The sequence below is a fragment of the Cydia amplana genome, chromosome 8, assembly GCF_948474715.1.
Source record: "Cydia amplana chromosome 8, ilCydAmpl1.1, whole genome shotgun sequence".
NCBI classification, from domain to species: Eukaryota; Metazoa; Arthropoda; class Insecta; order Lepidoptera; family Tortricidae; genus Cydia; species Cydia amplana.
In genome coordinates this window covers 8,361,713-8,378,047 of record NC_086076.1, presented here as the reverse complement: position 1 = coordinate 8,378,047, position 16,335 = coordinate 8,361,713, and the positions used below count along the sequence as shown (strand labels likewise).

General features: G+C 37.5%; 2 protein-coding genes across 3 annotated transcripts in view; both read right to left on the bottom strand.

Annotated features, from left to right (window-relative positions):
• The window catches only part of LOC134650198 (four and a half LIM domains protein 2-like), a 219,234-nt gene that overhangs the window by 119,188 nt on the left and 83,711 nt on the right, over positions 1–16,335 (bottom strand). For both annotated transcript variants that reach the window (XM_063505130.1, XM_063505129.1), the window contains one exon: positions 11,729–11,814. In XM_063505130.1, the coding sequence (XP_063361200.1) occupies positions 11,729–11,814 (86 nt within the window). The remainder of the gene's footprint in view (positions 1–11,728; positions 11,815–16,335) is intronic.
• Positions 11,729–12,613, bottom strand: LOC134650273 (uncharacterized). The gene has a single exon (XM_063505232.1). The coding sequence runs from the start codon at positions 12,580–12,582 to the stop codon at positions 11,878–11,880; it is 705 nt and encodes a 234-aa protein (XP_063361302.1). The 5' UTR covers positions 12,583–12,613; the 3' UTR covers positions 11,729–11,877.

Below are 16,335 nucleotides of genomic sequence, written 5' to 3'. Positions count from 1 at the left end.
AGACGATTTATGGTGCAAATCGGAGAGACAATGACCTCTCCAGACTTAACACCGCCTGAGACGGAATTAAAGAAACGCAGGGATGCCCAGCACCTGCATTACCCTCTCGGCTTCACTGTCTTAACCCACAGGAAAGGCGAGCCAATACATGTGGAGGCAGGTCGGCTGCAGGAATCTGCCACTTATTTCAGGTTGGACCCCACACGCGCCTTACGGTAACTCCATTCCGGGATTTAATTTTGGAGTATCCTTCTCCTAGATTGATTGCAAGCCAATGCTAAGAGGTCCATCTCCCCTGTGACGAAACAGCTTTTTGCTTCGTTTGTGGACTTAGTCGCCTCGTACGACACCCTTATCCTATGTGAGGGTTGGCGCTATTTTAAAGCCGGCCACCACACGGCACGGCACGGCACTTAGCATTAGAGCCCCCTAAATTAGAATATTGTAGATTGATGTTCGTTAACATTTCAGTTTGCACCGTCACAAAAGCTACACATTTTTTTGTGGTCCTAGTTGGTCTAAATTTAACTCAAGCTGTTTTTCTATTGCTATATATATATATACATTAAGCGTAAATGAAAATTTAATGGAAAGATATTTGGGCACTTTAAATTTCAGCGCTTTAAGAACTCAACAAAATACGAAAAATATGCAACGACAGCTATGTCCCGTTATGTACATTTTTTAATTATTAAAGTGTAACTGATTAAAAATTTCTGTACACATATTTTCTATAATTATTCAGAGAGGAAATTGGGCACTACGTTTGTATGGAGAAGTGTTCGTCCACTATTATTGTAAAGAAAGAGATGCAGCGGGAATGTTTTCGCAATTACGGCCACGTGGGTAGAATAGGCTTATCAGTAACTTTGTAATGTAATGCCGGATTAGGTATCCACACGTTCCCTGTTCGTGTTCTCTATTGGAATTTGTAACGACTCATCAATTCTCATTGTCTCAATTTAATTTAACCAGACCAGCAGTATAAATAGATCTCGTACCTTTTAACGAAGTGGTAACGTGATGCCAATAAAGAAGTCGGAGTGATAGACGCGAACGAAACGTCACGGTATCATTTTCATAAATTATTTACTTTGATATTGGCTTTAACGACTACACCGTCACCTTAGCTACTATTGCTATTCATACTTACGATTATTTTTCTATTTTTATTTTCTATTAAATTTGCTTTACAAAAACTTTTTCAATAAATAAACCCCAAGACCATACGATTGGATTGAGGGAATTGAGGGCAAGTTCTCATCGATATTTCCGTTAAAAGTAATCCAAGTTCCTATATTAATTTTACCTGTGGGTGTATGCTTACAGAAAGCAATTAATCCAGATATAACAGAAATATCCTCAATGAAAAAAGTCTAGTGCAGGTATATGTAATTGCGTATGCTTGGTCAGATTGTAATATAACTTATTATTTTTATTTTATATTTTTATTTATGTTATTTTGTAGTGCCTAAGTCAGCCACTGAAGCTGAAGACACTAGTTCGATTCAGGCCTGTATGGATATGATGGTCGTATTTTGTCTACGTGACATAGTGATAAAGACAGTGTCCGTGTCTTTCAATCGCGCGCTATCAAAAGTCACACTTCGTCTGCTGCAGCGGTATCATGCTCGCGTTTTTATCACCCTGTACGGCTACCATCAGTTTGGCACTGACATAAACGCCGTCGAGAACGTAATTTACGTTCTATTCATCTCGCTCGTACTCGCATATTAGTGCAAACGAGATGTATAGAAAGTAAATTACGTTCTCGATAGCGTAAATGTCAGTTTTGACACTGTTAGTGACTCATGGGACGGGCTCTGTCATATCATGCGACAGTTTGGTACTTATATACTTGTTAGAACGTGACAGGAATGGTGATAAATGATAAAGAGCCGGCCATCTTAGCCCTTCTGGGCATTGTAGGCCTTTATCACTTTTTTTCGTATACTTGATGTGGCATATATATTTCAGTTCATATTGTAGCCCTATATTTAAATGAGCTTTATCAGCTCATTAAACTAATTGGGCACAAACGCCATCGTGTTGGCTCGTTTATAGACCCCTAATGACCGCTCGCTCCACGGACGCTCGCCGGCGACAGATTTAGGGGTTCCTAATAACGACGCAATTTATTGCTTTTCCTAGAAAAGGGTGGGATAATTGCCTCCTATATTGAGAATATTGGTTATTAAGCTGATACATAAAACACGTTAGTAATATAGTAAGTTTAGTAAAAATAACATATTATATAGGTAGGTAATAATTTTTGATTCCCCAATAAATAGAGGTATTATATGCAAAATTACTCTATCTATGTATAATACTGTATTGTTTGTTTGTGACGAAGTAATTATCCACCTTATCAATTCACGCGAACTCCTACATGAAGAGCAGAGTGAACCCTTCTGGTGATACATTAAATATCACAACATTCACAACACAGGAGATTGCAAGCAATAACGCGGCGAGAGTAAGACATACCACACACTGTTCGTTAGCACGGCATCTGTATACTTTCCAATGCTTCGCAATCTTTATCGAGCAAAAACGGGAATATACCTAGTTGATGTCGGATAAGCATTACCTTTTGCCCGACACTTATAGTAATTATTGCAAGAACGTGTTACAATAGACTAGGTTACCTAGTTATGTTTGGCAAAACGTACGTTCTTGAACGTGTCGCTTTATCAAATGTACCTAAATAATTATTTAAAAAGGGTTAGGATTTGCTTGCTCCTGATTAAAAGGATTATGATTGGGGTGAGTGGAACGTACACTCTATTTATTACCCTGTAGAGTCATGCCGCTTATCCTAGTCCTAGACTAAGTTTTAACCAGTCAAACTTCATGGTAAGTCAAGTACGCCGTCTTCCCCACATTGGCATTATTGTAAAAAAAATAAGTACAAAAAAATATTATCATTACAATTTTTATTACAGTAATTTACAAACATTATTTATAATATGAATGACTACACGTTAAACAGTCTTTTATATACATTTTGCAAGTCGATAACAATGTTTAGAACCGGCGGCTGGATATACCAGTTTTTACAACCAGTCTACGTTTAGAGGTATTTAAATACAAACCGACTTACTAGGTATATTTATTGCCAATGTTTTTGTTTTAAGATAATAATACGTGACTAATTATATCTGTCATAACAGATGGCCACAACTTTTAACCGAGAGACCGAAATTGAAAATCTGCAGTTCAAAATACTCAATGAGTTTTCATCCTTACAAACTTGATTCACTTCATTCCGTGAAACACCAATAAATCCTATTTTATGTATCAAACAACGTCACAAATAGTAATAATCTACTAATATAAACTATCGTATAATATTGATAAACTATCGATGAGCAATAATATCACTGATTAATGACAGAACCTCATATCCGTGGTTGTTACAATTCCACCTTTGTCATTATCACATCACTTCCATAATTTTCACCACTGATTTCTATCACTTCCAGATTTTCATCTCCTGTTCTCTCGCTCGGCGACCCTCGCACAATCCTCGCAGTGTTCGTGGAACCTCGTGATGTTATTGTTCGTCTTTTTTCTCCTCACAGCAAAATTCCTTTCCCTAGAAGGGAATTTCTGGAACTTTTTAGTCGTCGGTTCCTTCTCGCCCAATATGCGGCGGCATACCTCAGCCCACTCTAATTGCTTCAATGAGAGACACATGTTTATAAAGTGCACTCAGTGGAGGGCGATTTGTTGAAGTTTCGACCTTAACGGTAATGCAACTAGGTTTATAATTGTTTGTTTAGAGCTGGACTTGGTTCTGTGTTGTGTCGAATGTTTTATCAATGCGTGCGTCGCGTGCGCAGGCTGGTGTGACAGTGGCGAATAAATTTCGTCCAGCGCCTGAGCGACTGGTTGTGACCTTATGCCTCTTAGACACAAGGCTGATTATTTTCCTCATGTTCATCGATTTCGAACGCGTGTCTGGTATAGCACAAACGTATCTGAAATGGACAGTGCGACTGCATAACTAAGCGTTTAGTATGCAGTGAGTTCTAATTTCCGCCTTCGAACACTATGCCATGCCCTTTGATATAAGGTAATTCCGGGGTAGTTGGCCATAGTTTTTTTAGGACTCGATAAAAAAATAAGTTTACATGTAATTAAATAAATATTACTTCTTCATAAACTTTGATTAATTGACTTTCGAAAATGAAAGAAACAAAAAATATTTCTATTACGAACAGCTTGAAAAAATGTTAAAAAAAAATTACAATTGGCCATCTATCCCGAGGTATCCGGGAGTTATGATCATACCATTACAGGAGAGATGGCCATAACATAACTCTTCATTTGAGTATAATTTAAGTTTTTCCCCCAAAATTTTGGCCATATCTTTGCTCCCAAGCATGACATGAAGCGTACTAAACAAGAACTAGCGACATCTAGCCATCAGAACCATGAAATATTTGGATGGCCAATCTCCCCCTTACGGCCATCTACCCCGGAATTACCCTATATAAGTACCTACTTATAAGCCTAATGGTAGAAATTTACAGTGTCAAAAACACTGCAGCAGAAACATTGCAACAGTAATGCTGCAACTGTTGCTAGATGATTGCTAGTAAGAATGCAGGCACAAGTCAGACACTGAATATAACTAGTTATAAGGGGTCCCTTAAGCTTTGGATTCCTCCGAAAACGGTGCCGTCATATTACGGCCGCTATATAGCGTTGACTGACGTCACTAGAACGTTGTCTATGTAAACAAGATGGCGCGGTTTCCTAGACGGGGTTACGTTACGTTGATTATTAATGAAATAAGACAAGTTTTGAGGGAAATACAAAAAGAATATATTATAAAAACTTAAATGAAGATTAACATGAAACGTTGCTAACCGCGTATATATGGCAAGAGAGTTTCCTAAAAGTCAAGATTAACTTCCATGCGCTGCGTCGTGTTGCTACTGGTACAGCGGCAGGCGCTTATGTTTGTGGCCTATTTCCAACACCCTCCTCTGGGCACAAACCCATTGCCATTGAGAATGTCTGATGCTTCGGCCGGTGCAGCCCCTTTGTGAGAACATCGGCCAACATATCTTGAGTGCTTTTGTAGCGAACGGAGATTTGTTTGTTGGTTATACGCTCCCTCACAAAATGGTAGCGTATGTCGATGTGCTTGCTTCTGGCGTGGTAGATGTCATCACCTGAAATGCTAATAGCACTTTGATTATCGCAAAACATGACAATTGGTATACCTGACATGGTGGGCCAAAAATCTTCTTCCAATTGTTTGAGCCAGATGGCTTCTTGCGTTGCAGTAGCTAGTGACATATACTCCGCCTCAGTGCTCGAGAGAGCTATTGTAGGCTGCCTTTTAGAACACCAACTAATGGCGGCACCCTGAAAAGTGAAGACATATCCAGAACAGGATCTCCTATCTTCGGTATCGGACGCCCAGTCTGCGTCACAGTAGCCTACTATATTGGCATTATTTTTCTTGAAGGTGAGTTTTAAATCTTGTGTACCTCGTAGATATCTTAAAACTCTTTTTGCTGCCATCCAGTGCTGTGCTGTAGGTTTATTGTTGAATCGGCTTAATTGATTTACAATGTAGGCTATATCAGGTCTGGTGCCTTGAGATAAGTATAAGAGACACCCTATCAACTCTTGGTATGGGATATCTTTTAAGACATCATCATCATTTTCAGCCTTTTTCAGTTGCAGATTAGCTTCACACGGCGTGTGCACTGGTTTGCAGTCACTCATATTGAAACGAGTAAGTACCTTTTCTATATACATAGTCTGATCCAGAGAAATTTCATTCAATGATTTTTCATGAGTAATTCTAAAACCAATACAACATTTAGCTTCACCCAAATCCTTCATATGAAACTTTGTACTCAGTTTATTTTTTATCATATTGACAGATTCTTCGTTATTGAAAAAACATAGTAAATCATCCACATAAACTGTCAGAAATAATATATCTTTTTCATTGACTATACGATAATATATGCAGGGATCTACTCTGGATCGTGACATTCCTATTTCTAATAAAGCTGCATTAAGCTTTTTGTTCCATTGTCTGCTGGCCTGTTTCAGACCATAAATGGATTTTTTAAGTAAGCATACTTTGTCGCCTTCTTCAAAGTAGGGTGGCTGAGACATGTAAATATTTTCATCAATATCACCTTGCAAAAATGCGGTCACTGCATCCATTTGATGAATTTTTAAATTATACTTTACAGCCAAGCCAATTACATATCTTATAGAAGTGTAGCGTACCACTGGTGCATAAATTTCGTGATAATCTATGCCCTTTTTCTGTTGATAGCCTTTTACGACAAGTCGTGCCTTCAGTCTTGATACATTGCCCTTCTCATCTGTTTTAGTTTTATAAACCCACTTGCAGGGAATTACTTTTTTATTTTTAGGCAAATCAACTAATGTCCAAGTATTATTATCAAGCAGTGATTTATGCTCTTCTTTCATAGCATGTATCCATTGTTCTGCCTTATTACTCTGTAGAGCTTCAGAAAGACTTTGTGGATCCTTATCTAAAATGCTCATTGCAGATTCACCGTTCATGCACATAAACAATGCATCAACATTCGGAGGATCAGCTTCATATATTTCTTCTCGACGACGTAGCCGAAGATCCCTATCTATTTGAGGAATTTCAATACTCTCTTCAGGAATATAGGACTCATCATTAGGATCTGAATAAACTGATACTGGTGACGATGACGATTCAACGTTTACAAATGTACTATTCAGTTCATCGGTTCCAACGCTGTTATTATCATCACTATCATCATCATCCTCTTCACTCTCTTCAGGTAAAGGTAAGTACACTGTTTTAGACTTTGGTAAGTTTAATTCTTCCTTTTTGTGAGACTTTATTTTTTTATTTATTTCCTGTGTAGCATTATTTCTTTGATTACTAATCCTTTTTTCTTTTTCAGGTGCAGATGTATCATCATGTACATTTCCTTCATGTCTACTATTCTTCCTTTCATTACTAATTACTTTTTCTTTTTCAGGAGCAGATTTATTATTAACTATATTTCTTTTTACAGTGGCCTCGAGAAATACGACATCTCTACTTGTTATAGTTTGCTTATTTTTAGGATCTATGAAACGGTAGCCCTTTACGGAGTCACTATAACCGACAAAAATCAACTCACGGGATTTTGGATCCAGCTTTTGGCGGCGTTCTTTAGGTATGTGTACCATCGCTTTGCACCCAAAGATCTTCATGTAGCTTAAATCTGGTTTCTTGCCTGTCCAAACCTCTTCTGGAGTGATGTAAGAAAGGGCTCTCGTCGGCGAACGATTTATAATGTGCGCTGCCGTTACCACTGCTTCGCCCCAGAAGTTGTTCTGTAATTGAGCATTTAGTACCATACATTTAGATCTTTCAATAAGAGTTCTATTCATTCTCTCGCTTAATCCATTTTGTTCCGGTGTATATGGATTTGTAGTTTGGTGCAATATGCCAAATTTCTTGAGATAATTGTCAAAATTTTTATTTACGTATTCTTTGCCATTATCTGTCCTTAGGGTTTTAATTTTTTTATTGAGTTCATTTTCAACTCTTGCTTTATATTCAACAAACTTATCAAAAACTTCAGCTTTACTCTTCATGGTAAAAACACATACTTTACGTGAAAAATCGTCTATGAAAGTGACAAAATACCGGGCACCTCCAAGTGATGCAGTTTGCATCGGTCCACATACATCGGAGTGGATGACTTCTAGCAACTCGGTTGCTCGGGAGCCTTCACCTGGAAATGGCTGTCTAGTCTGCTTTCCTTCAATACAACTTATGCATGTTATATTTTCTTTACACGGAGACAATTTTACACCGGTAGTACAATTTGGAACTTTTTCCATGTCTTTGAAGTTTAAGTGACCCATTCTTTGATGCCAAACAAAATTGTCATCATCAGCAACTGCGGCGGGCATAGCATGAACTTTTTCTTTAATTGTATTAAGCTTATACATATCATTAACTTCAATGGCATCTGCTACTCTCAAACCAGTTTGTTTATTGATTATTTGGCAGCCAGTTTCATCAAATTCTATTTTACAGCCACTTTTTATTGTCTTACTGACAGATATTAGATTAGTGCCAATATCAGGTACATAAAGGACATTTCTTACCTGTATTTCACTTATGTTTCCATGCATGTCAGGTACTTTGATTGTTACATCACCGCAACTCTGTACTTTGAGTATGTTATTATCAGCGATTCTGATGTTTGTTACAGATGATGCCCTTTCGTCCTGGAGCCATTCTCTGTGTAACGTCATGTGCCTCGACGCACCCGAATCCACATACCAGTTCAGCGAGTCATTGTGTGTGGTGGCACTGGTGGCTGAAAAAGTTGCAATAAAAGCATTATCTTTACTGTCTAATTTATTTTTCTTATGCCAACAGTTTTTGCTTAAATGCCCGTGTTTGTTACAAAAAAAACATCTGGGTCCTTTTGATTTACTTTGCCCTTGCCCTTTGTTGTCAGTCTTTTTATTCTCTTGCCTTCTGGAGTTTGAGTAAAATGCAGTTGTATCCACAGTTTTTACCTCCTGTAACAATTTTGTTTTAATGGAATCGGCACTGATTTTTACTCCGGAACTCTCAATAGCCATAATCATGGGTTTATATACGTCTGGCAATCCCGCTAGCATTAACGTTCCCAGCCATTCATCGTCTACTTTAAATTTAATGTTTCTTAAACGATGTGCGGATGACATTATTTTATTTATGTAATCTTCTATACTTGCGCTTGTTTCTAGCGTAGTATTTATTAAATCTTTTAGCAAGCCTACTTTTCGAGTCAAGCCTGAGTCCTCAAACGCTGACGTTAAGTTGTCCCACACCTGCTTGGATGTTTCTGCCTCTCTAACGTGCACATATATTATGGGGTCGATAAGCAAAATAAGTTTTGACTTAGCTTTAACATCCTTTTTAGCGTCGACTGACGTGCCGGTTTCTGGTTCAATACATTGCCATAAATCTTCCAACTGCAAATATGCTTTTACGGCAAAACTCCAAGTGGCATAATTTTCTCTTCCAGTTAATTTTTCAATGCTCAATAATCCATTATTAGACGTCATTATAATGTATTACACTTGATATTATGCTGAAAAAGAATCCTACTTGGTGACCGTTTTAGGTTAGAATGACTTTAAATTTTAATTGAACTATTTCACTTTAAAAACACTTTGACTTTCAATTGTTTTTTTATGTAGGCATGGGGCGGCCCATAACCTAATGAAATAAGACAAGTTTTGAGGGAAATACAAAAAGAATATATTATAAAACTTAAATGAAGATTAACATGAAACGTTGCTAACCGCGTATATATGGCAAGAGAGTTTCCTAAAAGTCAAGATTAACTTCCATGCGCTGCGTCGTGTTGCTACTGGTACAGCGGCAGGCGCTTATGTTTGTGGCCTATTTCCAACAATTATCAACGTAACGTAAGATGACGGCCGTCATGACCTTGTCGATAGTTTCGTGAACGTTTTATTAGATAGCGGTGACGCCATTTTGAATAAATGACACGAGATTTGAATAAATGATTCCGTACTACGATTATTTTCCTCTTCTGATGATATTTCATCCTCCAAGTAAACTATAGATGATCAAGCAAATCTTGTCAGTAGGAAAAGGCGCGAAATTCAAATTTTCTATGGGACGTTATCCCATCGCGCCTACATTTTTCAAATTTGCCGCTTTGACCTTGGTGGATGACGGTGTGTTATGACGCCGTGGTACTTGCCACATGTCGCCACCGTAAAGACGGCCGTCTTTTGCTGCCGCTATATGACGGCCGTCATATGACGGCACCGTTTTCGGAGGAATCCAAAGCTTTACAACTATTTACTGATAGGTAATACTCATCTCATAAGTACTACCTACTCGTATTTAACGAAATATTTCTAAAGTAGGTTCAAAATGAAAGCTTGATACGTTATCATTAATGTTGACCCGGTCAGTCTCAGTGATAACGAAATGAGTTCTGATTGACAAACGTTGAAGGCATGTACAGAATATTTAAAGCAATCACTATTTCAATTGTATTATACTAGCGACCCGCCCCGGCTTCGCACGGCTCGCACGGGTTAACAAATTATACACAAACCTTCCTCTTGAATCACTCTATCTATTAAAAAAACCACATCAAAATCCGTTGCGGAGATCTAAGCAGACAGCGGGAAGCGACTTTGTTTAATATGTACTAGGTATGTAGTGATGTAGTTTTAAGGGATGCGGATACACAACATTAACCTACCTATTATTTATGTGACTGAAATATTATTAATACGTAGGTATCTAATTCTACGTATTAATTATAATGAGTTGAGCTAGGAAATATGCTGTTCTGCCCGCGACTTTGGTCGCATAGAAGTCTATAAACTTTTGTCTTCTGTTCGTATAGACCCCTGCTTTTTCACCCATTTTGTCCCTTTAGCAAGGTAAAAGCAGGTATTAAATTGTACAACGGGACTTAATCGCGTATCTACATTTTTAAGTCTTCTCCGAGACCACGGGGACAACGCCGTCCTCGAAACGTCGGAGGTAAATCTTAAAAATTTAGATACGCGATTAAGTCCCGTTGTACAATTTAATAATGTGTAATAATCGTGAAAGTTTAAATCAGTGTAAAAACAGGTATCCTTTAGCAAGTGACAAACCCACTGATATAACAAAAAGTCTTAACTATGTAACGCAGGAGACGTGTAGCTAATAGCCATTACGAACAAGATGCGATAGGTATCATTATTCATTAATTTATATCGGAAATATGACAAAACAGTTCAGCTGTAAGATAAATGTCTCATTTATAAAATCGATTGTCAGTTGTACCTTTTATTTACAACTGGGTACCGTCAGTACCGACAACTGAGGTAATTTACCAATAATGCTCAAGCAATTTGTATGCATCTATTTGCGCATTGGCCATTTACATACATTTCCCGGTCTAGGTCACATGGACATTACGGATCGACAGTGTTTACTTCCGCTATAAATACGAAGATAGACAACAAAAAAGAACATCTTTTACATATACTTACCTTAGTACGTGAGTAGATTTTGTTGTATCTAAATACTGTCAGAATTCATACAGTGTGTAAGTCTAATACGGGCAATAAATTAAACCAGATATAGAATTTACCCGTCTTATCATTAATTAAAATGTTTTTTTTAAGTTACACTTAATTATAACCCCGTGATTAGTTTTTTCCACATGTACCGAGCAGCAATGTACTGCAAACATTAAGAAACAGAAGATGACATGACATTACGAGATACGAGCTTTTTATAGTCACTGCCAACAAGCGTTGACAGTTACTTTAAAAAGCTCGTATCCCGTAACTTGTGTGGTGTATTACATTGCGGGCCGAATTATTTTGTATGGTTAAAATTTTCAATGCATTTCTAAGTAAAATCTATCTCAATATACTTTTTAGGTCCTATGCTAACCACCGTTTAAATATTCGCCCGTATTGGATTTACACACTGTATATTAACAATTTAACAAGTTAAACTTTTACCCGACTACTGATTTTTATTGAAATAATTTACTTTTACATATTAATTCGATAAATAAATGAATGTTACCAGTCTCACTCAGACTACATAAACGTATCGATTGAAACACCTCATTCATCACAATCAGTTGAATAGCTTTCCTTTCGGCTTTGCCCTAATAATCGAGTCAAAAAGGGTACGTACCTCCAAGCATGTGGAATGAATCCCGGGCATAACTCTGGGCAGTTGTCGCAGGGCCGCCCCTCCGACACCTCCTTTATCCGAACACCCTGTGGACAAAGAAATCTAATTTTACTCAGTGCCTTTACAGCATAATAATAGCTTTGTTAATCCTAACAGACCTCATTGTCTCCCAGATTTAGAGCACTCAAACTCTTAGTCATGTCGTTGGTAAATACGTCGTTCTTTGTTCCAGCCCCTCTGACGTCTTCGCTGGACTCGCATTCACTGTAGCTATCTGAAGTAGAAATTTCACTGTCCCTTCTATTGCCAAAAAGCTTGAAAATGCCCGTTTTTTCACACCACGACTCTCCCTCTCTTTTAATTTGATTGTTACGCTTTTTTCTATGAATCCTAAAAGGCACTTGCTTCAGTCTCGGCTGTATCACGTAAGATGGTTTTAAAACTGTTCTCTTGTAAAGCTTTTCGTAGTCTTCTTCTGTTACTCCACAGTGATAAAGAAGGAAGTCTTTTCTAATCTGTTCTTTTCCTTCTGGATCTCTCCAGAAAGTCTCTGTTGTGCTGACTCCAAGGTAGTAATCTAGTTCTCTTTCCCCGAAGTCCTTATCATCGATTTTCTCTTGTTTGTTTTGATTGTGGTCTACCCTTTGGTCGACGCCGTCCTGTGCTCTTTTCAAGAACCGATACCTCCTGTTTGACATTTTTCTCATTAGAAATCCTGTGTTTGTTGACAGAAATTTGGTTGTTTTCCTGTACACCAATGCGACTGATTCTCTTCGCCTCTTCATTTTGTTCCTTTTCGCTATGTATCTTTTGACTCTATAAGCGAATTTTAAAATAGCGCTTCTCCAGTTCATTGCATCCTTTACTAAATGTGTATAGTTTTAATAAACATATTGATTATATAGTTAGTTTGGTCAAATATGATTGTAGACTTTCTGTCGAAAATGTAGTCGTGTGTTAGTAGAAGGAAATGCTTGCTTGTTATTTTCAGAATCTCTATTTCCGCGACATTTCCGTTACAAAAAACTAAACAAATTCTGTGTAAACGAGAGTCCCCCTCCGGGTCCTATGGCAGAATAAACCCACATACCTAGAAGTTTAACGATTCAATCGAGAGAGTGGTCACCTGCCAATAGGTACGGAGTTTCTTGTCCACTTTATCCTGATCCATCGGAATTCAGTATCATACTCTATCACTTTAGTTTCGAGCGTTGCATTAGAGTCTAGGAAGGTCAAAGTACGCTGGTTATTTGCAGGGTGGTAATGGACAGAGCTAAGGGCGTGGACGTTTATGGTCAGACAAACAGACGTGTGTGCTATGTAAATGTTAAATGGTGTGTCAAATTGCACGGGCTTGCTTGTTACGGCGTTTTATTTGATTGCGGGGTTGTTAAGAGGCAACAGGAGTGGTAATTTCTCCATACAAACGTACTCGACTGTTTCCCCCGTGGGTTTTGAAGCTAGAGCAATGATTTTTTCAACACAGATTAATATTGTCAATATCTGTGTCGGACCGTTTTGCTTTTTTTGATATTTTTGTTTTTTAAGGCGTTAGAGCCCTTAAAAAATGGCCAAAATGGCCTAATTGACTATGCCGCAATGAGAGGCGTGGTATTCAAAACTGATATCAATTAGCCAAAAAAGCAAAACGGTGCGACACAGATAATTTCATAATCATTTAGATTTCCAAATTTGGTTATGATTGGTTAAGTTTTGGACGAGGAAACAGTCGAGTACGAAACCTCGATTTTTGAGATTTTTACGCAGGATTTTTCGCCTTGTCCTTATCGCACTAGTTTTAGGATCCGCTTCCATTAGCGAGACGGGTATATTTACCTAAAATATTTAAATCTCAGCTCCTGTTTCGTCTTAAAGCCCAATTATTCTGCTTCGAGACAGTTTTCAAACAAGGTATAGTCTAAATAGGTAGGTACTCTACAAAAGTTAAACAAACTGGGCGGAAGGCACAAATAAAACTTAGTTTTGTAAAACAAAGATATTAAGCCCGGTGTTGCACGAAGTAAAATCCGTTTGCATACATTTGTTTTTATAAGAACGTCAGGAATAAACATATTTTATTTATATGGAAGTCGTATGATAAACATAATGTATAAAATAATAAGGAAACCGAATTAAATATGGGTTACATACTTACCTATTCTTCTATATTCGAAAAGATTAGATTTTTTGTTATTAACGATTGATTATTATTATTTTCTATCAGTTTTGTAAACCAAGATATTAATTATTAGTTTTACTCTACCTACTCCATCTAACAAGACAGAGCGTAGTATTGAAGAAGTTTATTTCAAACTTAGTATCGATATTTCCCGCTAGATAACGCTATACTGCATGAAAAACGAAACCACGATGCCGATGGTAACTTTTTGGTACAAGCAGCGCCATCTACCGCCGAGTAGCAGAACAAATTACCACTAGTTTACAGTTTTAGCCGCTGTGTTGGATACTATCTAATCTAAATATAGGTATAGGTTTTACAAACAAATATAGCAGTGTGTGTTTGATTGGATCTATTATATTTATTCATTTAATCATGTGTACTAACAGCGATATCTTACTGTTATTGTATTACGAGTAGGTTTAGGTACCTACATTATTGAAGACAACAACTATCAGTATCAAGGCATAGACCATATTTTAAAAGACGTTTTGACCGTTTCAGCGCGCCTCAAATTGATTAAAATATTAATTATTCTTACACTAGGAATTCCACAGTGGAATCGCAGAGCAGAGAGAAGTCAATGAATACTTAATTATGATTATATGTAAAATATTTAAAGTAAAGTACCTATAATATAAGTAAAACGGGGTCTTTTAAATGCAGGGGCGATTTTGAGACTTCCGGGATTATTGGTAGTAGGTAAATATTATGAATTCATAGTATATTTATATGTAGTTCTAACTAGTTACACGTACAATTCGAGTACCTAAATAAGAATACTTACTTAATGCTTTTTTACGATAATAAATAGAATCTTTACTACAACAACAATGATGCATGTGGCGTTGTAATTAACATTTATCTGCCTTTATAACTACTTAATAGGTAATATATTATTAAGTTTAATATCATAGGATATCAATGTTATGATGTTTTTTCCGGGACAAAAGCTCTAAAGTGACGTAACCACTCAATCAACAGGCAGCTGTACACATTTACTCTACATAGGTGACTGCTATACTTTAAGAAGAAGCCCACGACTCCTTTTTAAACTCCTACTAAATAAATAATAGACTATCTAAAATCATTCAACAAATAACTACGAGTATTATTAGCTCCTAGATAGTAAAAACTTATTAATATAACACCTCAAACAAATAATACTTACCTAATATAACTCAAAGGCAATCGGCCGCCCGTACTCCTAGCGAGGACCGATTGACTCTCACCTAATATCAGAATATAAAAAAAAACTTTATTGACCACTACCAGCCGTATTCGAACAATAAGATACGTCAAATATTAGATATTGAAACGATATAGATCGGATATGTCAGTGTCAAACAAGTGTCAAAATTGACGTTTTTGTTTGAAGAATATCTAATATTTGACGTATCTTATTGTTCGAATACGGCTGTATATAGTAATGGGCCACTCTTAACAATAAAGCTTCAATTGGCTTGTTTCTTTCTGATTTATTAGGAGTGGCCAATAACTACGAGGGCTGTTTGATAAGTACCCGTTTTCCAAATGTATTAATATCACGGGCCGAAAATATGTATACAATCGTTTTAAGCCATTTTTCAGAGGTGGGAAAATTTAAAAAAAAACAGCATTCTTTTGTTTTTTTCTCATTTGACAGCGATTCAGTGAAAGCGTGAACTTAAAATTGTGAAAATGGAGAAAGAGCAGTATCGGTCTGTAATTAGATTCTTGTTTTTGGAAGGAAAAACATGTGATGAAATAAAAGTAAGAATGCAAGCGGTTTACCATGAATGTGCTCCTTCTATGACAACCGTCAGATACTGGTTTAACGAGTTTAAGCGGGGGAGAACAACCGTCTTTGATGAGGATCGCCCAGGCCGCCCAATTGAGGTGACTACAGACGATATGGTTAAGAAAATTGAAAATATCGTTTTAGCCGACCGCCGAATTGAACTTCGAGAAATCGTTGATGCTGTAAATGTTCCAATCGAGCGGGTACAAAACATATTAGAAGAAAAATTGGGTATGAAGACAGTATCGGCGAGGTGGGTGCCGCGTTTACTCACGGAGGAGCAAAAACGGAACCGACTGACTACTTCGGAGCAGTGTTTGGCCGTGTTCAAACGTAACCCGAAGGAGTTTCTGCGTCGTTTCGTGACCGTAGACGAAACGTGGGTCACCACTACCCCCCGGAAATGAAAGGGCAGTCGAAGCAGTGGATTTTACCGGGTGAACCTGCGCGAAAGATAGCAAAAATCGTTCCATCGGCTGGAAAGGTCATGGCGACCGTTTTTTGGGATTCGCAGGGTATTATACATATTGAGTTCTTAGAAAAGGGGAAAACGATAACAGGGCAGTACTATGCCAATTTATTGGATGAATTTGACGCTGGGTTGAAGGACAAACGACCCCATTTAAAAAATAAAAAAGTACTGTCTCA

Bases quoted from the DNA above. Each gene is read 5' to 3' on its own strand.
- LOC134650273 (XM_063505232.1), bottom strand. From the start codon at position 12,582: ATGAACTGGAGAAGCGCTATTTTAAAATTCGCTTATAGAGTCAAAAGA.